Raw genomic sequence first — 27,860 nt, 5'->3', positions numbered from 1 at the left:
AACAGACAGTTTGTGTAAAGAAATGTTATGCTGAACTCTTTCCTGGTTCTGTAATTAGCTTTCTGCATGCAGGCTCTGAGACATCCCACTCGCCGTGGACTGGAAGGCAAAGGGGAGGAGTGCCGGGTGGACCAGAAAAGTGCTTTTTTAATCGTTTAAAAAAGAGCCATGTCTGTGTATGACGGGGGATAAATGCAGGGACGGTGAGGATGCCAACATTTCCACGGATTCACAATGAATTCACAACATATTCACTGACTCTCTCCCTGCAAACTGGGAGCACAGGGCTGGCAGAAAAGGTGAAAAGTTTGCTTTTTTCCCAAGTGTCCCCTACCTGCTGTACTTTTCCCGAAGGATGTGAACCCTTTGGTGTTGCACTAAAGGACGGTGTCCCTCCTCCTCCTCCTCCTTCAGTGCGCGGGAGCTTAGCTCATCGTCCTGTGTCTACGGGGAAATACGCTTTGCATCGAAACCACACCTCAAAACAAGTAAACAGAAACTTGCCTCATCTGGAGAGAGAGAGAGAAGAGACGATTGTCGCTCTCTCTTTTCCTCTCCCCTTGTTCTTTCTTCTCTATTTCTCTGACAGCATTTTCACAGCACATGGTGATGTACATTGCGGCACTGAAATTTATTAGCAGCGGGTTTCGGGGACGAGTTGCCTTCGGGACAAAAAATAATAAATTTGAATGACTGCCTTTAAAACCCTTTTGAAGATGAACGGTGGGAGAGACGGTTATTTTAAAATGCCTACATTAGCAGCGCTTCGTTAAAAGACTATCAATAATACTAAAGCACGGAAGGGGTTTGGGGGGGGGGGGTGTCGGCAGACCGCCGCACTTGTTGAAAACCCTCGTCCGAGCACCGCGCCGGCCGCAGAGCCGCTGGCTGCATATCACAGCCCTGCCTGTACGGAGTCCCTGCCCGCACGGAGTCCCTGCCCGCACGGAGTCCCTGCCCGCACATCGCACCCCTGCCCGCTCCGGGCGGCACGCCTGCAGCCACCGTCCCCTCCGCCGGGCACCTCTCCCCGGGGCGCTGTGCCGGGGACAGCCCGGCTGCTGACCCCGTGTTACGGCCCGAGCGGGACCCGGAGCGGCACCAGGCACCCCCGCAGCCGCCGGCGCGCTGCCCTGCGCCGGGCACACCGCGGGGAGGAGCCGTCCGCGCTGCCCGTAGGCAGGGCGACCCGCAGGGCCGGCCCCCTTCGCCGGGCTGGGTGGGGTGTGTTGAGGGGGGCCGGGGGTGGAGTAGGGTGAAAAAGAGGCGGGCGTGTGTCACCGGGTAGATACCCGTGGCCAGGTACAGGCGGAGGCACTGACGACACGGCGGTGGATGCGCTCTCGGGCTGGGGCTCCTGGGGAGTGAGCGCACGAGTAGCCACCGCCCGCCCGCCCGCCCGGAGCCGCCCGCGGGCCAGTCTTCCTACGCCGGGGCGGGCAGCCCGTCCGCGCCTCAGCCGCCGCCAGCCTGCCTCATGGCCACCAGGGTGCTGACCATGAGCGCCCGCCTGGGTCCCATGCAGCAGCCCGAGGAGCCGGTGTTCGCGCAGCTCAAGCCCGTGCTGGGCGCCAGGGACGCAGCGATCTTCCCCGGGGAGGACCTGAAGCAGCAGCAGCCGCCGCCGCCTCAGCAGCAGCAGCAGCAGCAGCACCCGGGAGGAGGCGGCGGAGGCGGCGGCGCCGCGACTCTGCCGGCGGAGGAGATGGTGCAGGTAGGCAGCGGCCACCCCTTTCACACCCCGCCGGCCATCGCCCCTCTCCCGCGGCGAGGAGCGGCCGCTGAGGAGCGGGCGGGCGGGACTGGGTGGGGCCGGGCTGCGGGGCGAGGGCAGCGGGGCTGAGGCGGCGGCGGGGCGTGCGTGAGGCGGCGCGGCCCCCAGCCCATCTGTCCGCCCAGCCCGCCTGTGCGGAGGGCCGGGGAGCGGCAGGGCGCCGGGGAGCGGCCGGGCGCCGGGGCTCCCGCTTTCCCGCCGGCGGAGCGCGGTGAAGCGGCCCGGGGCGCGGCCGGGCTGAGGCGGGGCGCGGGCTCCGGCGGCTGACGGGCCGTCCCGGGGCGGCGGGGCTCGGTGGGGGAAGCAGGGCTGCCCCGCGGGTGTGTTGAAAGCTACAGCTGCTGCTTTTGCACTTGCCCGGCGGCAGAATTAGAGCGGCCGCCTGTCCTCCTCGCCCACGCAGGGAGTCATGTTCGGGGGGAGGAGTGGGGGGAGACACGGCGCACCGGGCGAGGGCACTTCCCGGGACTTTCTGCCTGTCCTGGGAGGCTCTTTGGGAGCGGATCCACGGGCAAACAGCTGGAGGAGCTGAAAGCGGGAGGCGCCGACCGCAGTCGGGCTTCAGCCCGCGGACGGTGTTCGCTCGGGAAGCGGCTCCGGTCCCCGGTGAGGCACCGGCCACCCCCTGCGCGGGGGCTGCCCGGGGGCGGTGGGACGGGAGGTCCTGGGGAGCCCCCGGTGCCGGGCAGGGGAGCGTCGGGCGCCGCGTCTCGTTGGTGTGTTCCCCAACGAGTAAATAACTCCCGTCTTCAAAGCGAGCTTGCCCCTCGGCTCGTAAACAAGAGCTGGAAAAAGTAGCCCGGCATGTCGGGGCAGATTCAGATCAAAGGGACGGGAAGGCGGCTCTTGTTTGTTTGTGGTGTTTACCGGGGGTCTTTGAAGAAAGGTCCCAAACTGCACTTTCGGGCAGAGTCGCTTGTTTGTCAGCTGCTTTCTCTTGCGGGGTGCTAAACGGGTCTGGTATGAGCGCAGTCTTGACAGGGCAGGGGGGAATGTAGCATTTGCCCACTGGAGAGTGCGTGATGGATGTTTTGCCGATGACTGTACCAGTAATGGATCGGGCTGCAGCCACCCACGGATTCCCTCACACCACTACGCTAAGAGAATGATTTCCAAGTAATTAAAGAGCTCTCCTAGGACCGAGGCATGGCTAGGGACATGTTTATCACGCTATTAGCCAATTATACACATAGATTTTTATTTTTTTTTTAAGTGTAGCCTCGGAGACACTTTACACAAAGAGGATTCTGATGCAGTCAGCCCGCCTTGTTTTTATTCGATATTATTTATAATTTTACACTCTGGTGTCGTGTTTCTAATCAAATGAATGAAGAATCCTAGAAGATTCTTAATGAATCTTTTAAGAATGAAAAATCCTAGAAGTAGAGAATATATATATATATATATATATATAAACATTATTTGAAGTATTAGCATTCAAATAGCCAGCTGAGGATGTGGCTTTTAAAGTTAGCATTTCAAAGAGAAGCGGGTGAAACAGATAGGCAGTGACCCTGCTCGAGCAGTGAATTCCAGAGCAGGAGATCTGCAGATTAGGCACAGTGCCTGTCAGTTTTACGCCTTGCGCTGTCTTGTAGGCATAAAAGATGAAAAGTTTGTCGTACACTGAAACATCAGTTCGATCTTAATGCTCGCTCTGCGTGAACAACTTCTGCCATAACTTTATCTCCTTGTCCTTGATGGTGTTGATTAGCACGCCGATTTTCATTAGCGTGAGTGATTATAACTTTGTGGCTGGCTGAACAGTATTGTCTTTTATTTGCAAAGCCTCACGCAATTTTCGTGCCGTCATCTTAGTGGGTAAGAAATCACGTGGATTATGGTCTGTTCTCTTTTTGTAGACGAGATGTGAAATGGAGAAATACCTGGCACCTCAGCTCCCGCCCGTCCCAGTCATCCCCGAACACAAGAAGTACAGAAGAGACAGTGCCTCGGTTGTAGACCAGTTTTTCACTGACAGCGAAGGGTTGCCTTACAGCATCAACATGAACGTCTTCCTCCCTGACATCAGCCACCTGAGAACTGGCCTGTACAAATCTCAGCGGCCCTGTGTAACCCACATCAAGACAGAGCCGGTCACCATCTTCAGTCACCAGAGCGAAACCACTGCCCCCGCCCCTGCCCCCACTCAGGCCCTCCCCGAATTCACCAGCATCTTCAGCTCCCACCAAACTCCTGATGTGAACAACATTTTTATCAAGCAGGAGCTTCCTACTCCAGACGTTCATCTTTCCGTCACGCCCCAGCAAGGCCAGTTGTATCAGCTCTTGAGCTCGCCGGATTTAGAGATGCCCAACGCAACCACTCAGGCAGCCGTGATGGACTCCCTTAGCAATGTCTCCATGCCATCAGCCATGGCGGGCCTCAACACGCTTTCCCCCGCTGTCCCACAGACTGCGATGAAACAGTTCCAGGGCATCCCCCCCTGCACCTACCCCATGCCAAACCAGTTTCTGCAGCAGCAGGCCACTTATTTCCCTCCTTCACCCCCAAGCTCAGAGCCAGGAAGTCCAGACAGACAAGCAGAGATGCTACAGAATTTAACCCCTCCTCCATCATACGCCGCGACTATTGCTTCCAAGCTGGCAATTCACAATCCGAATTTGCCAGCGACTTTGCCCATAACCCCCCAGAACATCCAACCAGTCAGATACAACAGGAGAAGTAACCCAGATTTGGAGAAAAGACGTATCCACTACTGTGACTATCCTGGTAAGCGATCTGTGCTGGAATATCCCAGCTCTTGCAATAAAATGTGAATAATCATGGATGAGCTATAAGTGGTTTTCTTTAGCTGTAGTCTACACCTAGGGAGGACCAAATAATTTCTTGTCAAAGTAAAATTTCTCTATTGTTTTTTGTGTGTCACACTTTCACATTCTTTAAATAATATATACCTGTTTGTTCACGTAATTTGTAATTCTCTTAAACACCTGAGCTCATTTTACCATGTTACGAAACTACATAGAAAAAAAACCCAAAACTACATAGGACAAAACAAAAAATGATAAAAAAAAATGATGTCTTTCTGTGGTGTAGCTCGGTGTGACTGTACAGCTCCTGGTCTCACTTTTCCATTGCCCACAATGGAGCAGAAGCTCAGTTTGTCCAACTCCGTACAGCTCTGTTGGAGTCCCCTGGCGCTGAAACAATCACTTCAGCTCCTGGTAGCCAAGGCCACAGCCATATCTTCCCTGTTCTGAACCTGGGATTCAGCTGCTCACATAAATCCATTAAAACCTCTGAAAATTGTCCGTGGATGGATTCCCTTCCTACCTCTCGTTCTTGTATGCTGAAGGGGACGTGCCTCCATGTAGTACGTGATCCCGGACACAAGGCGCTCGCACCCATCCGAGCACAGAGAGAAGCTGCTGCTCAAGGCTGATCTCTGCCTTTACCGACCTATCTCTCAGCAGTGTGTCACCCATTTGCTGTGCCATGCGATAAATGGTTAGTGGAAGAGTTGTGCTGAGTCCTGAGTAACTATGAAACTGAGTCTGGCTTGATCAGATCCTCTAGGAAATTTAAAAAAAATAAATTCCCCCTCTGAGCTGTTATGTAGCAGGTGTTACTGCAAGTAGATTGTAGCAGCTATTGGTCTACCATACTACATTACAAGGTAGTAAGTCTGCCAGAAACATACACATTTTCCTCTTCTCTATGTAAAGCAATGTATCCCTAGGAGCTTTCTATATTAAATTTTACTTCTAAATGGTGATGGTGCCAGAAAGTAGTAGAGTTAAATGTTTCCAGATAGTACCCCAACACTGAGGAAGTTTAAACATAACGTGGAGCGTTCCTGTTGTCCCTACTGAAATGCCTTTCTGCTTTCTTGTGTTGTTCTAGGCTGCACGAAAGTTTATACAAAGTCTTCTCACTTAAAAGCGCACCTGAGAACTCACACAGGTATGTACGCACTCTCACTGTCTCCTGTTCACTCATGGCTTACCCATTTTCTAAGAAAGGCTGTTCTATCTGCCATCTTCTCCCTGTTTTTATTCTGTACAGTGGGATGGGTTTAGGCTGGCCGTTCAGTTAAAAAAAAGTTTAAGCTCCGGTCAATGAGAAGAAAAATTGCTTTTATTCCTAATGCAGTTTTGTTAAACCTTTTATAATACAGAGCTCAAAGTAGCTAAGAATAGAACAGGTGGAAACTTTTCAATCTAAAATACCGTAAAGTGTTAAAAAAACCAAAAGGACTTCTTCCTTTGAATAGTGAATTAAGATCAGTAAGTGTTATAGTTTTCAAGATTTATCTAAATAGAATTTTCTGGTTTGGGCTTTCTCTTTGACCTTTTACAATTATTCCATCTTAGAATTTTTCAGAAACATAATGAAAACTCCCAAGATTTTTCCATTTGCTCCGTCCTTACCATTGCATGCATTTTAAAAATTTTTTAAGATAAATGGTTCTACATATTTATTTTAAAAAAAAACAATTTCAATTTTTTTTGTTGGCGAAAGACATTAAAATGGAGGAAACGAAAAGTGTCAGTGGGTGATACTTTTTTTTTCTGTGGTTCGGTCAAACCGCCTGCAGCCGCAGGGACCGTCCCTGTCCGTGGGCCCGTGTGGAGCGGAGCTGGGGACAATGTTGGTTGTGCGTGGGTGTGGAGGACGGCGCTTGGGAGGTGGAAGTGCCGTGGGCATTTACCTGCCCAAGGCAGAGGAAGGAGGAGAGAGGGACACGGGGAGGAAAACACAGCGTGCCCTAAACTATTTAGGACGGTTCTTTGCTGAGATCTTAGTACGGAACTGCTTGTGCAAAATCAGTGAAAAGCATGTGACTGATTTTACAAAGAAATCAAGTGAGAGGGCTGTGGCTTTTGCTTTTAAAATTGAGTAGGAACCTCAGCTCTTCTGTGTGGGGACCTCGGTTTAGGGATAAACACGAGTCGCAGTACAAGCAACTCGCTTATGGAAGCGCTGTGGCTGTGCCATTCAAGTAATGGGCTTTCACCTGACTTTAAAGTCAAAACAAAACTTAGCGTGAACTATGATCTAACAAAATGTTTCAGTATCTCTACGGAAACAAGGCCTTCTATTCAGCAGCTATTTTGAATGGATCGCTGGATTATTGTAAAGAAATTGAGTATCTCCAGGCTAAATGTTGCTATGGGAATTTTGTTTTGATAAATGGAAGAGTTATCTCTGTTGCAGTCACAGTAAAAATTAAGAGCAACTGTACAAAAATTATTGCTTTGCAATAATAAGAGACTAAACAAGAACACTGTTAAAAATATTTTTGATATCTATATAATCACTCATTAGCAGTAAGCTTAGTAAGAAAGGAATATTTTCATTAGGCTATAAATGTGAATAATGTCAGATAGTATAATCCCATTGCTCTTTAATAAATAACCTGTAAATTTAAGAGTGCAATTTCCACTTATGCACTTTAGCCAGCAACTACATACCAGTTTTAAATATCTCGCTTCCTATTATACAATAACTAAGAAGAGAGATAAAAGCAAAGCTTAAGTCTGAAAATTGACATTACATAGTCAGCATTTGAAAGCCAGACTCAGTTTTGTAGCTACTCAGGGCTCAGCACACTTTTCCTTTTTTAAATCCATTTAAATATTTTTCTGTACCTTGCGTAGTAATGACTTTAGGGTTTATAAAGTTAATACTTGTGTGCCTAGAAATACATGCCACATCGCTAATATGTATTGCTTAGGGTCACTAATGTTTATTGTTGCCTTCACTTTTTTATCTATAGATATTTGACCTTAGAAATGTGGATAAATGTGCAAAGGTCAGAGGAGCTGATGTATTCCTGGAAACAAGAATGTTGTTTTAGATAAAAATCTAGTGAACTTAAGCAGGTCTGTAATACAAAGGGTCTTCTGGGGAGGTGAATGAAGGGATAAACTGTCTAAAGCGTGCATTACATGCAAGAATGTGGGTCCGTATCCTGTTACCTGCTTTATTTCAGAGTTTGCATTAGTTTAACTCTCTCGAATATTCACTTAATGCTCGAAGATTTCCAGCACCGATTCTGATCTCTGCCTTAACGTGTGGCTGAAACCTGTAATAGGACCAAGATCTCTGACTTATTCAGTACTGTAAATCGAATAAATGAATGTTAAAGTGAATGGGCGCAAACACTGGGAAACCTGTGAAGTTGTCCAGCTCCCCCAGGAGCGCAGGGGAGTCTCGCTACTGATCTCCAAAGGGCTCGATGCCGAGGGCTAAATTTGGGTGGTGTTACTGTGCATCCCATCCCCCAGAACTGTGAATTCATACAGCACTATTAAGCTTTGATTTTTTTTATTGTTTAATTTTTATTTTTATTTTTTTTTTTAGAAAAAAAGGGACTTTTGTGAAGCTTATACCTTCAAAGCCTAAAGCAAGTGTCACATAACCCGTTTAAATAAAGTTGTGTGTGATATTCTTTCAAGTCCCTTCAGGGATAGCAGACCTGTTTATCTGGCTAAACCCGTTCTTTAGTAATCATGGACCACTGAAGTTGTTTTCTCCTTATTCTTAGTTTCTTAACAATACCTTTTAAAATTGGCTGCAGTCTCTCTCTCATCCAAACCGGTCCCGCCCTTCTCAGCAATCTGTCATCTTAAAATAAAAGAGCCTGCAGCAAAGTTTGTCTGCCATTAAAAGTCAAGACAAACCTTATGGTTTGCCTTTTGTATTGGAAAATCTCGGCTTTTTCACAGTATTTATTTAGCTGCCTTTCTCTTCTGAAAGGCTTTCACTGGGTTTAATAGACACTCTTTGAGAACAGACCTAAGGGAAGAGTTATTTTTTGATAGGTGGAATGTAGGCTGTAGTCTGTTTTCCAATTCAGATATGAACGCACTGGCAGACTTTATACATTACATTTAAATAAAACTATAGGAAATGGGAAAAAAAGGGGGAGAAGAAAAGGTGGAAAAAAGGGAAAATCCCTTACATTTTTCTTCTTAGGTGTTCCCAAGGTGTTTACCTTACACCAAGTCAGCTGGTATAAGCTGGTGTGGTTATTCTGATTTAATGTAATTACACTGGACTTTGCTGTTGATTATTCTCTTAAAGAGCTAAGCAAGGTTAATGTATTTGTGCCAGTTGCTGAAGCAGGCACACGTTTTTCTTTAGGTAATGCTTTAGCATTTAAATCATGAAGTAAATGTTAGTTGATGATAAACTGATAAACCCAAAATTGAACATGAGCAAAGATTCAAATGTTACAAAGATACAGGACATTTTATATCCTTCTCTATGCAGTTCTGGAGCAGATGTCTGGCGCATTTTAAGGTATTAAAACACTTCACTGTGGTATCTTAACTTGATATTAGTTGTTCCAGGAACAGGTAACACAGTATTCAGTATGGTAAAATACCTGCTGGAACATCTCTCAAAACAGATTGGAATTTTTGACCTTTAGAAGCAGGGATTTTTTTCTTTTAAATAATTTTACCTGTTAGTCATGGAACAAGTTTTGTTTCATAACCAGCATTGTGCAACTCGGGTACCTAATGGTGGAGAGGGTTACGTGTTCCTCGCAGGCTGCCCAGCAGTAAAACCACCGCGAGGCTCTGGCATCGCAGCTATACGTCCAACCTGAAAAATGTGCCAAATGACAGTGAAAAGCAGTTACTTGCATGTTGTAGATAAATTTCATTCGGCTCCCCCTCTGGCACCTGAGTATATACATATATATCAAGTAATCCTTTAGAAACAGCGGTCCTATGACTTATCCTGTTAGATTTTCTTTTATATATGTTAAAGATTTGGGCTGTGGAGCTTGAGCCTTTGCTATGCAGGCACCTGGAATACCCTACCTGTAATGCTGCAGAAGAGCCACTGACTGCTGGCTGTTGGTTTTTCATTTATTTGTATTTTTAAATTATTATTATTATTTCTGTGAACAGCTGGGCACTTGAGAATTGTGTACAGTTTTAAGAGGAAAATCTGTCATTGTTTTGAACACACCAAGACACGCACATTGAGGACATTTTCCAGCTGCGCGTTGGTTTTCTGTATACAGAGTCTTTGTACAGGCATGTTCTCTGGTCACATGGTGGGCTTGCCATTAATAGTTTGTAGCATTAGCTGCTGAACTATTTCGTCTCTATCTATAGATCTAGTTTGTATTTGGTGATGGGAAGTGGAAGCCGAGATAACTCAAGAGAAATGGCATTTCTCTAAATGAGATGCACTCAAAATACCTCCACTGCCCCTAGTTATTTCAAAGGCATGGGACAGCTGCTGGCTTGCATGGTTCCTCAAGGTGTTAAACGTTTTATTTTATTTTAGATCTCTGCCTCAGTAGATCCAGAATTAGGCTCTGGTGGTAACTCAGAATTAGAACCAGTTGTGTGAATAGACTTCAGGAGTCCATAGGGCTTGGCACCCTGACTTTACTGTAGCTGTATGTGGGCACTTGTTAGAGGTGGTACCATATAGAATTGCCCAGGAATTCTTGATGCGTGTTGTTCTGAAGGGAAGAAAAGTGGTGGCTGGGCTCCTGCTGGGGAAAAAAACAAACAATAAAAGCACCTTGCGAAAACATGTATTGACTCAAATAATCCTGAGACTTAGGTGAGGGATTTCACTCCTGGTGTACAAATGGGGAGCAGAGGCTCCAAAACACTTTGCGTTGCTCATGGTTGCAGCGTTCCCTGTAGTTAGCAAACCTCATCCTGGAAAAATCTTTGCATCATGAAAATAGCAATTAAGTAATATTTCTGTGCGGATTCTGCTGCTTTAACCTGTTAGATGAGTCAGTCGCACAGATTATACTTTAAGGAGGTGTCAGTAAATGCCATTATTGATAGAGACAATACGGAAAAATAATGGAGGAGAGCTAAATAAAACTGTTGACAAAGTGCATTAAAGTTAAGTGTTGCTAGACACTACTGGAGAATATGTTGGTATCTTTTATTTATGAATTCTGCTAAATCCATTAGTTGCCTGTGTGAGAAATGGAAGTACATTACTTTCCTGTGCAAACCACAGTTTCAGGGAAAATAATGCATTTTTTTTTTCAAACACTTTGTGAATGATCGCAGACCTTGGGATTAATTGATCTGGTTCTTGCATCTGCAGTCATAAACTAAATGAGACATGTCTGAATGTGTTGCTCAGAAGAGGGTGAAATCTTAGCAGCATAAACCTACACTTTAATTAAGTATTACTTGTCATTCACATCAGTGTCCAGCATGCAGTATTTATGAAGCAGGAATTAAATTCCAAGGTGTCAGGTGAGGTGTACTCCTGTTAGATTTTAGATATTGGAAAGAAAAGCCTAATATTTTCCTTTTGATTAAAAGCCTAGAAAGTCCCTCTAAGCATGAAAGCTTAAAAAACCTGTTGTTTCTGTCAATTGCTCCCTGAGAGGATTAAACTTCAGTTCCAGGATATTTGATTCCTGATAAGGAAACTGTTGACCTAAGAGACCGGCTTTAAATATAGTTCATTTTGAGACCGCCCTACATAGGCTAATATAGTCCCAAGATTCACAGCAATTGCCAGTGATTAAAACTTTCCATTATTTGATTAGACATTCCTTATTGTAATTAATTTCCGAGCTTGACTGGGACGATTGACTCCTGGTTCCAGGGTAGAGTGTTGTTTGTTGTTTGTTAGATGACCTGCACCTCCCATTGGTGAAAGATTAGAAACATTTAAGTAATGTCCTAGTTTAGTCTGAGTATCTTGGTAGCAACATTCCTGTCCTGTCAGACTGCATTATTTATATTCAGTGATCTCTAACAACTCTGATTAAGGACATATTAAAACCTTTGATTTTTGGCAAGTGCACAGTGCTTCGCTTTCAGTTAAAATAGCTTTAATGTATTGCTTTCATTCTTTTTTTAATGTGTGTGTGCATACAGTAGATGGAAATCTGGAAATCTATAGCAGGTGTTAAATAAATTCCATTTTAAGAGAACCTCTTATCTGACTGTACAAGAGCCAGTGTTACTGGTGTGAGCGCTAAAAAGCTGTTCTTGCACCACAGGCGTAGATGAGGAAATGTGTTCTTCAGCACAGGGCTTGTAGACACAGCCATGCACCCCAGATGGCATGGGTTTCTTATAAACCTACTTTAAAAAAAACCACAAAAAACCTTTCCACTTTGTTTGCATATCTCCTTGAGGAGAGACCACCTCTGTTAAGACAGAATGTTACGCCAGAAAGAAAATAAACCGTTGCACAGGCCGGTCAAGATTCCCCAGTAATCCTTGAACTGCCTAAGACAACACTTAGCAAAACAAGAGTGCTTCAAGCACGGGTGGGAGCTCTGAGAAGATAATGCCTTCTGCAGTCGAAAAGTGAGTGATGCACAACTCTTTTGGCTGTCCCCTTTGCTTCCCAGTCATTTATCTATCTTTTTTTTTTTTCTCTTCTTGCCGTTGTTAGAAAGAGATCAAATACTGCTTGATTTATCAGTGATTTGACTTACGAAGCACCACCGATCTCTGTTACAGGATTCCTTAAAGCGCTGTTTTGTTGTGAAGTGGTACTTAATGGTCACCCCCTAGCCATGACTATACTAGGCAGAGGCTTTAACACGTTTAAAAATGTGCAGTGTATGTTACATATTGATATCACTGGTGGGCTGGATGTTTCAAAGACTAAATTTACTTGGTCACTCACAAAATAAGCTGGACGTACCTTGCATGCCATCAACCCTCTGATCCATCTCCGCCTTGGACAACCGAGAATTTCAGTGCACTAAAGAGCTTTTAAACACTTGTGGGGTTTCTAATTTTTTTTTTTTTTTAAATTATTTTGAAGTTTCAGCTTTCTACTCATTCTCTAAAAAAAACCAACCAACCAAAACAAACAAACAAAAACCAAAACTGTCTTAAAAAAGGTCAAAAACCCAACCAGCAAGCTGCTTTTAACAATGGCTACAGCACTCAGTCAATGGCAGAAGGAAGGTCTAATTTTAGGTAAACGTTGGGAGTTAAAAACTTCTTTTGAATGAGTGCAGGCATACACCCAAGCAACTGCTGTCAGTTCCAGTCAGCCTGGAAGAGACCAGAGTTTAAAACCATGGTGCTATGAACTACAGGAAGGCTTTTTCAGGCAGACTAAAATAGAGGAAAACCATTCCATTGGTTCTCATTTTTTTCTAAAAAATTGAGGCTATAGCCTGCTGATACAGACAACTGATATTAAGATGTGAAAAATTTGAAAACAAATGCACCAGAAAACTTTAAGACAACGTAAATCTTTATAATAACCTTCTTCAAAACTGGACGTAATACAGGTTATTTACACAACTGTTGCAGTTATGGTGCAGAAACCTCTGCTTGTCTACCACCTTTTTGTCACGCCTAGTCGAATAATTTTTAAGGCCCAACACTTGCCACTAGAAATAATTCCGTAATAAACACAAGCAATATTAGAATGATGGAAATAATGGTGGTGGGGGGAATGTCTTTATATGGGTGTTGTCTTTTTGGAGTCTTTGAGAAGCGTGCTGCTGTTTCTTCCTCAAGGAAGCTGCAAAGTCACTGTTCTTGACAGAAATTTGTGATAGGAAATAAGAGAAGTTGCAGGCGTTGGCTGGTGTAATACCTGTATTTAGATTTCTGCATACCAACAGAGTTACCTAACCTTAGGTTTGAAAAATCCAGCCCTTGCTGTTTGCAGCTTTACGTTTCAACAAAGCCATCCTAGCAGGGAATTGCAGAAATAGAGTCACACAACTCTTTGGTGAAGTGTAAGGAGTGTGTTTTGTTCTTAATGGGAAAACTTACCACTAATGGAGGTTTTCAGTGGTTTGTTTTCCAAACAGGATTTTGAACAGAAACAGTTTCTTGAGTATGTTGGAGATAGAGGGTGTGTTCAAAATGAGCGTCACTCCCTCCTTCCCCCCACACTGATGGCACTGTGACCCGAATGAGCGTGGCCACCACAGTCACTGCCAGTGGCTAGAATTAACATTAGGAAAGCAATCCGTCTGTTTTGAAACATCTAAATCCCAAGAAGATAAATTAAAGGGAGAAGAGCCAACGTGATGTGCCTCACCGGTCCGGACCGTTCTCTTGTGGTATCGGCAAAGGTCCCGAACCTGGGGATCTGCATTGGGGTAGTTTAGCTGCTGAAGTGGCTGGTGAGGTTAGCATGTTATGTTTGGATATCCAGACATCTTTTTGATATCCTTGTGATCTCACAGCATCATAAATATTTATTTTTTTTTTAAACAGACAGACACATTGCAAGCAAAATAGTCCCCTTTCAGGTTAAACTCCCTTATCTCTAGCTGTATACTTTCTGTAAAAGAGCTTCCAAACTAAACATTAGGGCTTAAAATTTCTGCGCTCAACTACAAGTCTGTTTCTCGTGTATTTTAACTGGAGAATGGATACACATTAACAGCTCAAGAACTTAAAAATACATTTTATGATGTATAAGCCTAGCAAAATATTTTAAAGTCAGTGATACTGGAAGGAGGTTATGCAGAAATCCAATTAAACTTATGAAATCCCTATCCTGTTGAAGTATAATTTAAAGGAAAGCAGTTCTGTTTCCCAGAAGTGCTGTGTATAATATTTCTGGCTTGGGAAGAAAGGGTTGGAGTGTGCTATTTGGCTGGAAATCGGTACCAGCTTCCTCCATGGTGTTTTAGTTGAACAGTGTTGACATTCTAACAAATCCCGTGGAAGCTCCCCTGAAGTGGAGGAGTTAGCTGTTTTCTTGCTTTTACAGTGAAATATCTGTTTGATACCGTGATCGTGTTCCAGTAACCCAGCCGTACTGCCTTCGTATTTGATGACCAGTGGCATTCTTGGTTTAACACTCTATAGAAGCCTTAAATTGCTGGAGGAAAACCAAATATTTCTGAAACTTTACAGCTACTGTATTTCACACAATCATTAATGTAAACAAATCTTACATTACTATGTAGCCAATGAAAACAGCGTATAAAGGGTTCAGTGTCCCTTGTTGTGTATACCCGCTTTTTTGAAAAATAAATCTTCAACCCCAGATTTCTCTGTGCTTTAAAGCCAGTATAGCAAAGAAGTAAAATCACTTCAGAAAATATGTAACGTGAGGCTCGTTTTCCCTTGCCACAGGAACTTGAACCAAATTCTTACTTCTACTAAATGACAAAAAGCATGTGTATAGGTTGAGAGAGAGAAAATACTACCAGCTAGTTGTTCTTCTGCTCTCTTTAAAGGAGTGAAAATAATCTCCACCTTCTTTTTCTTGCCCCCCTTCCTCCTTGCCCAAAAGGAAAACATTTGAAATTGATTCAGTTCTTAAATAGAACTTTCCAACGGAAACTAGCGTTACAAACATAGATATTCAGTATTTTACTCCTAGGATTTATTCAAAATAATCCAGGCCTCTCCACTGGCTCTAAAAATACATTTTCCAGCTCTCGCTGTTGGCCAAAGCAGGGGTTAAAAGCGGCATTCTGGCTTCGGTTTCCAGTACATAAAAGCGATGCTGTTAGAGCAATCTGTGTAAGGCGCTTCCCCCCCGCGCATCCTCTGGGTGCTGCTCGGTGCCGCCAGGGTCGACAGCACTTGGGGTGTGAGGGGAGCAATACTGCTTGTTCTGCCTGGCCCTGCCCGGCCTTTTTCGCCGGCAATCATAGAATCAATTGGAAGAGACCCTCAGGATCATCAGGTCCAACCGTATCGTAACTCTGGCACTAAACCGTGTCACTGAGAACCTCACCTAAGTGCCTTTTAAACACCTCCAGGGATGGTGACTCCACCACTGCCCTGGGCAGCCAGTTCCAATGCCTCGCAACCCGTTTGTGAAGCATTTTTTCCTAATACCCAATCTAAACCTCCCTTGGCACAACTTGAGGCCATTTCCTCTCATCCCATCACTTTCTACTTGGAAGAAGAGACCAAAACACTCCATGCTGCAACCTCCTTTCAGGTAGTTGTAGACAGCGATAAGGTCTCCCCTCAGCCTCTTTCTCTCCAGCCCCAGTTCCCTCAACTGCTCCTCAGTGCCATCACCTGGGAGGATTGGTGGCTGTGGCAGGTGGTGCAGTGACCATGACAATGGGGTGAGTTTCTTGATAGTGTCTCTGGGAAGCTGGGTCCTCAGTGAGTTTGATGAGGGTCCGACCATTGTACTTAGTGTTGACATGGAAGTCGTGGCACCCGGCAAGGCACAGGGTTCACCTCTGCCCTGACCGCTGCTGGTTTGTGTGCCAGGAGCCTTCATCTCACCTGATGATGCTGCTCACAGGTTAGGAAAAAGTGTTAACAGCGGGGCAGCGGTTTTGTTTGCACTCGGACAGGGTCAGGTACCACCTACATGGGACAGCTTTGAGACTGCTTTTCCAGTAGTGTGACACACGGTGAAGTGTCACATACTTCAGTACCTCCTTGACGCCAACTTTGGAAACTCTGGTTTTAATCTCCTGGTCCTCATTCCAGTCTGGTGTGGTCTGGATTGCTCCTAGGCTTCTGTGCAGCAAGTGCTTTTTCCGTGACCTCTTTACCATTTCTCTCCTTCCCTGTGTAATTCTGCAAAATGGATAAGCACGTGTTTGCAGTATGCAGAGGCCTGACCATATATACGTTCTCTCTGGCAGCTGGAGTGGGAGGATGACAAGATTTGGAGTTTAGCATCAAGTATAATGTGACAGTTTTAAGTGGAGTTTTTTGAAGAAGAGTTTGAGGCTAGTATGGGGGATGAGGGAAGATAAAGGAGGAAAAGAAAGAAATACACTGGCTTTGTGTTAAGGTGCTTCAAATACAGAAACAATGCTTTTGTGCAACCTCCACATATGGACCTGTGTTTTAACAGAAGGTGTTCATGGAAGATCTCCCCGGTGCTATGCCTATGGATCAGCAAAGCCATTAATAACCCAGTTTAAATAAATTAAAGATGATGTATATACTGCAAAAGATCCCTTGCTGAATAGAGACCTTTCCTGTCATTCTGCCGTGAAGACCAAATGTGTTATCTCAACTGGCTTCTTGGGTGTTAGAAAAGGTTTACACACCGTTTTTGAATGAAATCTGTATTTTAACCTATAGAACATGTTGCATGGAAGAGTCCTATATAGTAGGTCGTTCCAGTCTTCCATCAGTATCAGGCAGAGTAAATTTAGTTGTGATAGAAATTTGTAACAATTTGTGCTCTGATTCTCCATCCACCAAATATTTTTGAACTCCGCGAGAGGTGATGCCGGGCTCTAGGTTTGTTTTTCTTAAGAGATGATATGTTTTCACTGGGATTTCAATAAATCCTGGTCACCATTCATGCAAACAGGTGGTTGTTTGGCAGGGTTTTCTCTGTAGAGGTCTGGCTCTGGTTGTGACTGCGCTGCCAACGTGAAGTCAGGTCCCCGTTGTGAGCAAAGGGCTCATTCTGCTCTTAGGAGTAGACAGAAAGTTACTTGTTAGTTGATCAGAAGAAGCAGTAGAAACTCGCAGGCGAAACCAGTTTCATAATTTCATCTGAATGGTAAATTAGCATCTCTGAAGTAATGTTTTTGAGTTTCTCTGATGGTGTTCTCTGCGTAGCTGGTGCAGAACAAAGAGTCTGATTGCAGGATACTGGCTTCTGTCCTTCTTCCGCGTGCTTACGAGATGGGAAAACGGAGAAGCAGGAGTCACCCCACAGTGGTGCGAGGTCGAGACTGTGAGGGTAAAGGTCTGAGACCAATGGAGAGGGAGAAAGTCTGTCAGATGTGTTGGAAAGCTCAGCTTTGGTTTGATTTCGCTCCAGATGAAGCTACTGCCGAGTGCTTTCATAAAACTCTGTTGTCTTTCTCTTTTTGCCAAATGGGTCACATTAATGTAAAGAACATAGATAGCAATCGACTCTCAACTGAAAGGTGTTTTTGTCAACCAGTGTCAACCAAAAGCCTATAAAAGGGTAATCTTAACCTCATATTTATACGAAGCTTGCTTATATGGTGACATCATGTCCATACCAGCTCCCGAGCAGGTGTATGTACATGCCTAAAGTTCTGGTTTCACACAGAAGTCATCTTGGCTTCGTGGCTTCACGTTTCTCCCATTTCAAACAGCAAATCTATAAATCATAGGCACACTTAAAACACTCTGTTTATAGTTCTAAAATGGATGAATGCAAATATTTGGGGTGCTTGGGCCGGTGTATTCAAGACTGGCTGGATACTTCAAAGTTGTTTTCAGAGATGCTGTGCCCCCCTGCATCAGTATGGACTAATGGAGACAGCAAGCACTTGCTACCGCTGCAATACAACTATTTAAGCACCTGATTGTAGACACCGAATTCTGAAAGCGGGTGCTTTGATCTTTTAGGTGCTTTCTCCTATATATAGCTGGGCCAAACCAGGATACCACAAGTTTATATTGCCCTTGACATTTTAGAAAATACTGTCCTCCTTGTGTTTGTAAGACACTGTGTTTCTTTCTTCACACATCAGAAGCCCTTGGACAGATCTGCATGCTACAAAGAATCCTTATAGAAATCTTCCTTCCCATTTCAGACCTCTTAAAAAAAAGCTCTGTGTAACTTAATTTATGCATTTTTAAAAGGTGCAAGTGTAAGTTACAAACTAGGACAGATTGTGACGAGACTGCTTTTTTTCCTACTCCCTCTCCCATTGAGTGTAAGGGAGCATATTTCAGTCTCACGCAGGTTTTTTTTACCTCTGTGCATTTTTGTACCGGAGCTGTCTCCAAGTTGTATGTTTGGAAGTTTCTTGCTTTTTTTCCCGAGGTATTAAATCGCAGATTCGGAGCAAAATTCGCTGAAAAAACAAATCACAGTATCACAGTATGTTTGGGATTGGAAGGAACCTCAAAAGATCATCTAGTCCAATCCCCCTGCTGCAGCAGGAACACCTAGATGAGGTCGCACAGGAACATGTCCAGGCGGGTTTTGAATGTCTCCAGAGAAGGAGACTCCACAACCTCCCTGGGCAGCCTGTTCCAGTGCTCTGTCACCCTCACTGAGAAGAAGTTTCTTCTCAAATTTAAGTGGAACCTCTTGTGTTCCAGCTTGATCCCATTACCCCTTGTCCTATCATTGTTTGCCACCGAGAAGAGCCTGGCTCCATCCTCGTGGCACTCACCCTTTATATATTTATAAACATTAATACGGTCACCCCTCAGTCTCCTCTTCTCCAAACTAAAGAGACCCAGCTCCCTCAGCCTTTCTTCATAAGGGAGGTGCTCCACTCCCTTAATCATCTTTGTCGCCTTACGCTGGACCCTCTCCAGCAGTTCCCTGTCCTTCTTGAACTGAGGGGCCCAGAACTGGACACAATATTCCAAATGGGCTGTTAGTTTGGAGCTGTGACTGATTAGAAGCCATCAACTCCTGTTTCATCATGTATTTCTTCTTTAAGTGGAACAGCAGTGCTGTTCAGCGGGATATCACATCAAATGGGTTATCACATCGGTTTTCTCTGGAGGAGCAGCAGCTGACGGTCTCGTTTCTCTGCTCGTGTTGCAGGTGAGAAGCCGTACAAGTGCACGTGGGAAGGCTGCGACTGGAGATTCGCTCGCTCGGACGAATTGACACGCCACTACAGGAAGCACACGGGGGCAAAGCCCTTCCAGTGCGCCGTCTGCAACCGCAGCTTCTCCCGCTCCGACCACCTGGCTCTCCACATGAAGAGGCATCAGAACTAAAAAACAAACACACACCCCAAAAAAATGCCGGACTGGTCGTCGAGGCTGTTTTGTATCTATGCAATTTCCTATTGACTCTCGACATACAACTGAAATGAGTTTAATTTTTGAGTATGGGTTATCCGTTTGAAAGAAATCTCAAAAGAAACTGGAAATGTATATTTTGTATATTTATGCAGAAAAAAAAAAACAAAAAAGGGAAGACACTGTATCTCAATACCAGAGCGTTCGGTCGTTTGTTTGCTCTCATGATGTATATGGCTTTAGTCAGCAGGTTTCATCTCTTTGCAAGTATTATGTCTTGACACATTGCAGCTTTATACATTTTTTTTTCTCCTGCGGTGTTTTGACCAAAGCACTGTCATTATTGTGACAATGTTTAGTAAACAAATTAATGAGAGGCTGCAGATGAATGAACGCAGTGGAAAAGCCATGAATGGTAATCTGTCAGGTTTTTACTGGACATATTTACTGCTCTTGTTTTTTGTTTTTGTTTTTTTTTTAAATGTTAAGTCATTCTGTGCAGATAAAATACATAGAAAAATTCATAAACAGCCATAGAACAAAACATTTTGTTCTGTATGTTGCGTGTTTGTTATGACAAAGATTTTGTAAATATGCAAATCAGCTTTTTAGGTTTAATACAAAAGTTTTCTAAGAATCATCTGAAAAAAACAGTTGTTTTACATTTGATAACGCGGCACATTTACAAAAAACGTTATTTAAATACCTCTCAAAACAGTACCAACGTAGTGTGATTTTTCTTAACAGAAGTGAGCTAAGCATTCAGACGTTTTGGACCTGTTGACTCAAACGGTGCGCACTGAGTATTCAAAGCAGGAATTTGTTTCCAAGTTGCTCAAAAGTGCAAAAGCATTTAGAATGACCTGTAAAGTCAATGTTGGAAGCTTAAATGACGGGGGATAGTTACAAAGGACACAGAATGTTAAACCTCTTACTATAAGCTAAACTTAGTATCACTTTAAAAAGAAGGATTTAGGATGCAATTTTCATATACAGACATGTTAAGCTGGGTCAGCACCAGTATGATCTAGTTTCATGTGGATATTGTGTGTAATTTACTAGAAGGTAAAGGATACAGTAATTTTGTTCCAAATTACAGTGCAGTTTAGTTAATCCACTGCTCACATTGACATGGGCAGGGGAAAATTTACTGCTGACATAAGTAGCTGAAACTGCACTGAAGTCAATGAAGTGATGCCCTGTTATGCTTACAATGACTTTGATCCACAGTGTTCAGCCTCGAAATAGTAGAGGAAGGGCCAAAGATGAGGTTAGACCGTGTAGGATTTGGCCAGACAACAGGAAGAAGCCAAACAAACATAGTAAGTGTCTGCACTTCACAAGCCGTAATATTAAGCTGTCAACCAAAGGCTAAAATAGACAATCAAAATACCAAAAAAGGGTCTTGCAGGAAAACCTAGCGTTGTTAAAACTGTTGTTTGTCTTTATTTATTTGTGGTATATGATAGACTCTTTTTTTTTTTTTTAAGACAATTTTACATATACTTGATAAATTATAGTTTTGTTTGTTATAGTTAGAAATGTTGCTCTTAATGTAAATAGTCGACAAACGATGTAAATAATTTTGTAAGGCTTCAAATGTTTATACGTGGAAACACATGCATAAAGTGGTTGCTGTTTTGCTTCTTTTGCCTCCCCCTACCTTATTTTTGTATTGTGGTATTTCCTATGCAACTGACGGAGCAAACAGCTGTATAGTTGTAGAATGTTTTGAGAGAGAATGAAATGGTTTATATATAAAGACTCCTTTTTTTTTTTTGCAAAATAAAACAAAGTGCCTAATGTGTGTGTGTGCGTGCATGTGCTCTGTAGCTCTTGACAATGAAAGTTCTGTGTTTTTGCGCTGGGAGCTGGAAATCCTAGCAATATTGAGCTAAGAATGTTCGTCATAGCGGGGATTGTCTCTTTGGAAAGTACCTGGCACTTCCGTGTCCTGCCCTGGCGAAAATAATAAATGTGAAGGGATAAGTACTTCATGGTGCTTTTCTGCCATCAGAACTTTCAAGGGAGTGCACAGTAGCCTGAAAATAGTTGTAAAAGTCCTTCAACAGTAGCATGATTGTGAATTAAAGGTACCCATTGGGTGCAGAGAAGAAGTATACGAATTCTCGCCCACTTTCAAAATGGGTAAAACCTATTTCACACTCATCTACAGTGTTGCCCAAAAGAACTTTCTCCAGCAAAAGTTCCTTTCATGCCCTAGAAAGACAGGAAGGTCCTGTGGCAGCTCTATATAATGCCCCCCAAAAGCAACGTCTCCTTTTCAGTATTTTTCCCTTGGAAGATGGAAGTGTGGTCCAGCTGAAAAATTCAAGTCAATGTGTATGTTCAGATCTGAGTTACGTCTGTCTTCTCAGCCGTTCCTCTGCGCATAAAGAAAACAGGCACACTGAGCTTTTTTAAAGAAATTGTTCTGAAAACCAGTAAAAGATTCAGTTTAAATTTCATTTACTATTCCAGATTATAATAATCCAATTTAGTCAACTATCAGTTTATTGAAAATTTGGTTGTTGTCTTTTAAACTCTGGCTCCTAAATCCTTAACCGAATTTCCCTGTTCTTTCCTTACAACCTAACTTTGATTTTCCTTAGATTGACTTTTCTCTCTTAATTAGCCTCTCCTACATATCCTCTAATCCCTCCTTTTAAAAAATACCTAGGATAGCATTAACAAAGTCAATGAAGACCTGGTTAACTATGGAGAAAATCTGCCTGTGTCTCACTCAACACCGCCCAACAGCGAACACGAGCAATGTTTTGGAGAACAGGGAGCGAGAAATCGCAGCAGCTTTGCTGCGGCGTTACCGTGTTTTGACCCAGCCATTAGAAAAACACCTGAATTTCTTTGGAGCGTCTCTGCTCGGAGGGGAAGCTGGCAGTGAATTGGGCAATCACACTTGTTTTCCTGAGTGCAGGTTGAAGGGAATAAGAACGGCGGCTGCAAACCTCCCTGTTCCGCTCAGCCCATGTAACTCGCGGCTGAATTGGGGCTGGACCTGCGTTGGGTTTGATAGCTCTTTCCAGTCTTCTGCAGCGAATCTTCTCTCATCTTGTGTTTTGTCTCCTGTCCACAGATGAAGGCAGCGCTCACTTCTGCGTTCCTCATGCCTTTTCACAACAATTGCACGGTTTCAGTCTCCAGTGTTGCCTCATACTTGTTTGAGATGTTTCTGTTGCTCAGCTGCCTGGTTGCATAAACCAGCTTAATGGCTTCATACTAATCTTGAACCAAAGCCATAATTATGCCCATCTACTTCAGGAGCATTTAACCTAATACAAACAGAGGCAGGCACAGCAGACCCATGCACCAGAATACATTACAAAACCAAAGGTAGAGGAACTTTCTTCCCTGGTAAGCCCTATATCCACAACACATGGTACTTAGACAGTAGTTCAACAGCACAGCTGATCTCAAAACCTGCAAGAAGTGGTGTCACTCTAACCCCTGCATGGTTTGTTTAAAGCAGTTGGTGCAGAGCCCCCCAAGGTACTGAGGCCATCCTCAAATTCAACGCTGCTATTATCCTTCAGCACCCAAATTATCATTCCAGACAAAGAGGGAAACTCCAGTTGGCCAACTGGCTTTTCTGGTGGCCATGTGAACACCTAGTCGTCCCCTTGACTGGGTGCTGAGTTCCTTCCTGTGATTTTCAAAGTGAGTTTAGGGTCTGATCCTCCACAGAAGTGCCTCTATGCCCACATGGGAACCCTGTGGCTTTCATTACATGGGATCCTTGCATGGATCCTTGTTTTAATCTGGCCAGTAAGGTGCCACAAGGTTCTGCCGTGCCCTGCAACCACAATAATGATGTTGCTGTTGACCTTTATGAACAAGAGTCCGGCTCAACAACTGACTATTATCTAAAAGAATGCGGTGAATTACTCATGTGCTGAATAATGCATCCTGGCGCTTGGAGTGTACTAGGACAGAGGGAATTTATTGGCTGCTGTAGGTAGCAGAAGCAGCCTCATAGATATACTTATAATAAAGCGACTCGCGTACTTCGCTTGTGTTTACTTATTCCTCTTCTCCTCCACCACTAACCATTAGTTTGTTGTTGTCATCTGCTGTGTATACAGCCCCCTCACCAATGCTGCTTGGCTGGGGTTTGGGATTTGAGCTGACATGCGCCACTGGAGAAACCCATGGCAGACCCAGCAGAGTCCAGTCTATCTACAGTGAACAAAGGCCCGTCTATGGCAAACGAAGAGTGCTGCGGTTCCTGAGATTTCTTTGATGTTGTTATTGTGCTTTTTAAAAATAGATACTGTTTATATAAATATGTATGCAAATATCTATTGGCGCGCGTGTATGCACACACGTGTTCATTTGCATATTCAGTTCAGTTCTGAATCCTGGCAAATACTTGCTTTTCACGACGTGTTATGGCAGCGAGCTCCCAGGTTAGCTGAGGAACGGACGAGGGAGGAGAAAAGGGGCACTCCTGTGTTTCCACACCAAATTTCCCAACAGCTGGAGAAATTTAAATGTCTGTTTTCCCTGCTACGTGTACTGTACTGAGGAAGAAATGCAACAGTTAATTTATGTTTTCAAGGAGTAGGTTATTTCTTTATTTTGAAGTCTTCTAAATTTGAGAAAGAGAGCGAGCTGTGGGGAGAGGGAAGGGCAGTTACACTGCAGAACTTGCTCAGAAAAAGAGAGTAACTCTTAAGCTAAGCAAGCTAAAATTACATGTTATTTTTGCAGGAGAACCTGTGCAGGTGGCAGCAGTAGCATCCTGCAATGCTGTTCCCAGATGGAACATGTGTCTCACCTTACTCAGGTTTTAATTCGTGGCATCAAGAACAACAGCACAGCTTGTTTGCGTTCTGCCAGTCTCCCTATATAACTGAGCCAACCTTCCTTTTATTTCTTTATGCACGCCGCTTGTGTTAACATATAGGGCATGCTATTAGTAGATGCATAATGACTTTTGCACCCAGTGTGATGGCTTCTCCACGTGGGCTCAGGAAGCTGATTAGAACCTTCTCCTCCCTGTGGGACTGAGCAAAGGGATGTTGATGCCAAGGGGGATTCTTACACATCTGCGGCAGCGACTCAGAAACCTTCAGCTGTTCAGTGTGGAGTCATGGGGTTTCCAGCCTTGCTTTTTGTGCTGACCTTCCCCATTTTCCTGCCTGAACTCCTTTTTTACTGTAGTAGAGTCAGTTGAACAGCTTCGGCTACAAGCAGCTTTAGGAAAATGTGGTTTGCCTCTTTCTCAAGAACCGAAGAGCCACATTGGCTGATTTGCCATCTTCTCTGCCTGGGAAATCAAAGTCTCTTCTAAATAATATCCCCCAAGGCCTTTTCTCTTCCCAGCCTCAGTTGTTGTTTCTGTTTATACTTGTTTTGTTTAGCTGGCTATTGTTATTGTGGTTTGTCATTATTTCCAACCCATTGGGGTGGATCACTAGACCAAAAAAAGGACATAGGCACCCTCAGAGGGACCAAAGTCCTGGTCTCCCAGGTCAGTACCCACACTGCGAGGTTGCAGACTCTATTTCCAGTCCCAGGGATCCCGCACTCTCTGCTGGTCGCTGGCCTGGCCTCAAGGAGGATGAAAGCCAACACGCTGAGCCCTCTCTCTGCCTCTGAATAGCCCTTGGCCTGGTGGGTCTCCTGGGAAGCTGAGGATGTTGGCTTTCAGCTTTCTCAGGCCCTGGAGGAGTGGGTACCGCATCTGCTGGCCACAAGAGGATTGCCTGCTTCATAGGTTAGTCTGTCAGAGAGGAAAACACCACCAAATTCCTTCAAGGCAGTGTATTAACAAGGAAAAGCAGCATCAGCTTGTGAGAACCCTCATCCTGTACATATGCAGAAGGTGAACCAGAAGAGTACCTTTGACATTAAGGTCCCCTAGAGTATTTAGACAGGGCAATAACCTAATTTCTGGCTCCTGATCAGGGATGAGCATGACCTGAGTCCCTAACAGCATAAATCCTGAGGCTCTGCTGCATATCTACACAAGCACAGCTCTAAGATGGTTAGGCGTTTTAAACTCATAAATTTATCAGCATACAGAGTTTAACCTTTAGGGTTAAACATTAGCAGAATGAAGGTTTTCTGCTTTATGTGCTTACGTTACACCCCACCTTAGGTGCTAAATCCCTTTTAGGGGGATCAAACCTGATGTTTTGCTTCAGTGAGAAGCAGCGACGTTCAGCTTCAATAACTCACATCATTGGAGGAGGCTCAAGAAATGTGTTTCTGCAGGCTGCGTTGGCACCAGAGCCGTGCTCGAGGTCTGGCTCTGTAGGAGCAGCCTCCTCCCTTGCTAGTGATGGTGCAGAGCTGGCACCAGGTGTGCACCACCACCACGACATAGGTGACTCCAGGCACCTTGTATACTTCAGGTTTCACTGAGAACCTCCGTGGCTGATTGAAATGATACAGTAAAATAGGATTTAATTTTGAAAAAGTGCTGTATTTAAGTATGGCACAAAAGAAGACCTGAAGTCTGAGCGTATTGCTCTCAGGGAGTTTTCACAACACATTTCTGGATTCCAGTCTTTTAATCTGCAGCCTCTCGTGGGGCCAGGTCCAGATTTGACCCCCCGAAGAGGTTTATTTTCCAGTTTTGTTCAAATACAGTGATATCCCAAGAGCAGAATTTGTGAGATTTCTATTGTGGAAGATGGAAAAATTCTTGCAAAATCAACACCATTTGCTCCGTAGCAAATTATCAGTAAGAACCTTACATGGTCAAAACCTTTCCCATCAGCCCATCTGTGATACTCAAATTGAATACCCAAATTCACAAAGTGCTGGTAAGAAAAAGAAATAGGAATGTGTTCAGATATGCTTGAAGCTTAAATTGGTTTGGCTTGTTTTTTTGTTCTCACTGTTCCCAGCTACATAATGAAATAGCAGCAGTTTTCTTATACAAATATTTGTATGCTATTACTAAATTTACCTGTGGCTTCCCCTCCACCCCCAAAATTAATAAATCTCTGTTTTTCTAACACTGCATTTGGTTTTTCTCCTGTGCTGTTATCAGGCTAGAGCTAAGAATCATTCCTCCTTTGAAGAAGCTCAGACAAATGGGTAAGCCAGGCTAAATGTCCCCAGGGGAAAACTTACTTCATTTCTGAAACATTAACAACAGCAATCAAATGAAATGTGAGTATTTTCAGAGTACATACTGTGCCTTAGGACATTTAAGCTAATTTCTTGAATAAAGGAACTTTTCAGTAACCTTAAAGAAGCATACCCTGAAAAGACAGTTCTGAATACCAGCTATTTCTGACATGCACCATCTGCAGAAAAATTAGGCTCAGGGGACCCACATATTCCTTTTTTATCATCTTTGTTTGTGAGATTATTTTGTGTATTTACATGATTTAGCTGGTAGATGTTCCTTCGTTTGCTTATGGCTGGCATTGTTGTTTTGTGGTGGTCCCTTAGAGGCACCAACTGCTGTTTCTTCTCAGTGTTCCTGACTTCATCCCAGCAGTGGGTGTTAGCTGAGGTCTGGTGGCTGAAAGGAGGATGACTATCTGACCAGGCTTCAACTTAGTTCCAGGCGAGTATTGTTTTCATGCAGATGCCACCAGCCACCACTGCCATAAGGTGCATGGGGTCAGTGAACTTCACCACGCCAGGAGAAACACCTGGGGCTGGCGTATATGCTGGTAGAACTAAATAAGACTCAACTGCACGCTATTTACACAACTGTGGTTTGGGATGGTTTGACCCATGCCTGGACAGACACCTGATTTGAATCATTTTCAAGTGCTCAGAGCAAGTGCAAGAAGCTCCCATCTGGTCCTTCTCAGACTTTTAGTTGTTAATGACACTGTGGTATTAACAAAATGGACACGTGTTTGTTTGTTTGTTTGTTTGTTTTTATGCCCTAAGTGTCTTATCCTTTGCATTTAAGCATAAACGTCTGAAAAAAACCACCCTTAGCAATTAATGAAAAGAAATCAGTCTTGCATCCAAGGCAATGCATAGACTCAGTGTGCAAGCATATATATGTGTTTATGCCAGGAACCTGGAATAAGCAGCTTTCTCCTCGCAACGATGTAGTTGTACAAGCATTAAGTTCTAGCAACCATGGCTGTGTCTGTACTCGTAAATTAAGCGTGGTTGGGACCATTCCCTGGTGCTGAGGCTGGTGGAGATGGACACATCCATACTACTGGCCTTTTCTCCCTTCTGGCCTGCATCAGGAATAGTATGGCCACCAGGACTAGAGAAGTGATTTTGCCACTGTACCTGGTGCTGGTGAGGCCCCACCTTGGATCCTGTGTTTGATTTTGGGCCCCTCATCGTACGACAGACATTGAAATACTAGAGAGAGTGCAGAGGAGGGTGATGAAGCTGGTGAGGGGTCTGGAGCACAAGTGTGATGAGCAGCGGCTGAGGGAACTGGGGCTGTTTAGCCTGGAGAAAAGGAAGCTGAGGGGAGACCTTACCGCTGTCTACAGCTACCTGAAAGGAGGTTGTAGCATGGAGGGTGT

General features: G+C 44.3%; 1 protein-coding gene across 1 annotated transcript; it reads left to right on the top strand.

Annotated features, from left to right (window-relative positions):
• Window positions 1-1,477: 1,477 nt before the first annotated feature.
• KLF5 (KLF transcription factor 5) lies at window positions 1,478-19,350 on the top strand (the record flags this gene model as incomplete). Its single annotated transcript, XM_080355200.1, has 4 exons — window positions 1,478-1,714; window positions 3,637-4,507; window positions 5,642-5,701; window positions 19,172-19,350. 4 exons carry the CDS (start codon window positions 1,478-1,480, stop codon window positions 19,348-19,350), a joined length of 1,347 nt encoding a protein of 448 aa, XP_080211326.1.
• Window positions 19,351-27,860: the final 8,510 nt, after the last annotated feature.

The sequence above is a fragment of the Nesoenas mayeri genome (assembly GCF_963082525.1).
Source record: "Nesoenas mayeri genome assembly, chromosome: 1".
Classification (NCBI taxonomy): Eukaryota; Metazoa; Chordata; class Aves; order Columbiformes; family Columbidae; genus Nesoenas; species Nesoenas mayeri.
This window is presented reverse-complemented; position numbering and strand designations above follow the sequence as displayed.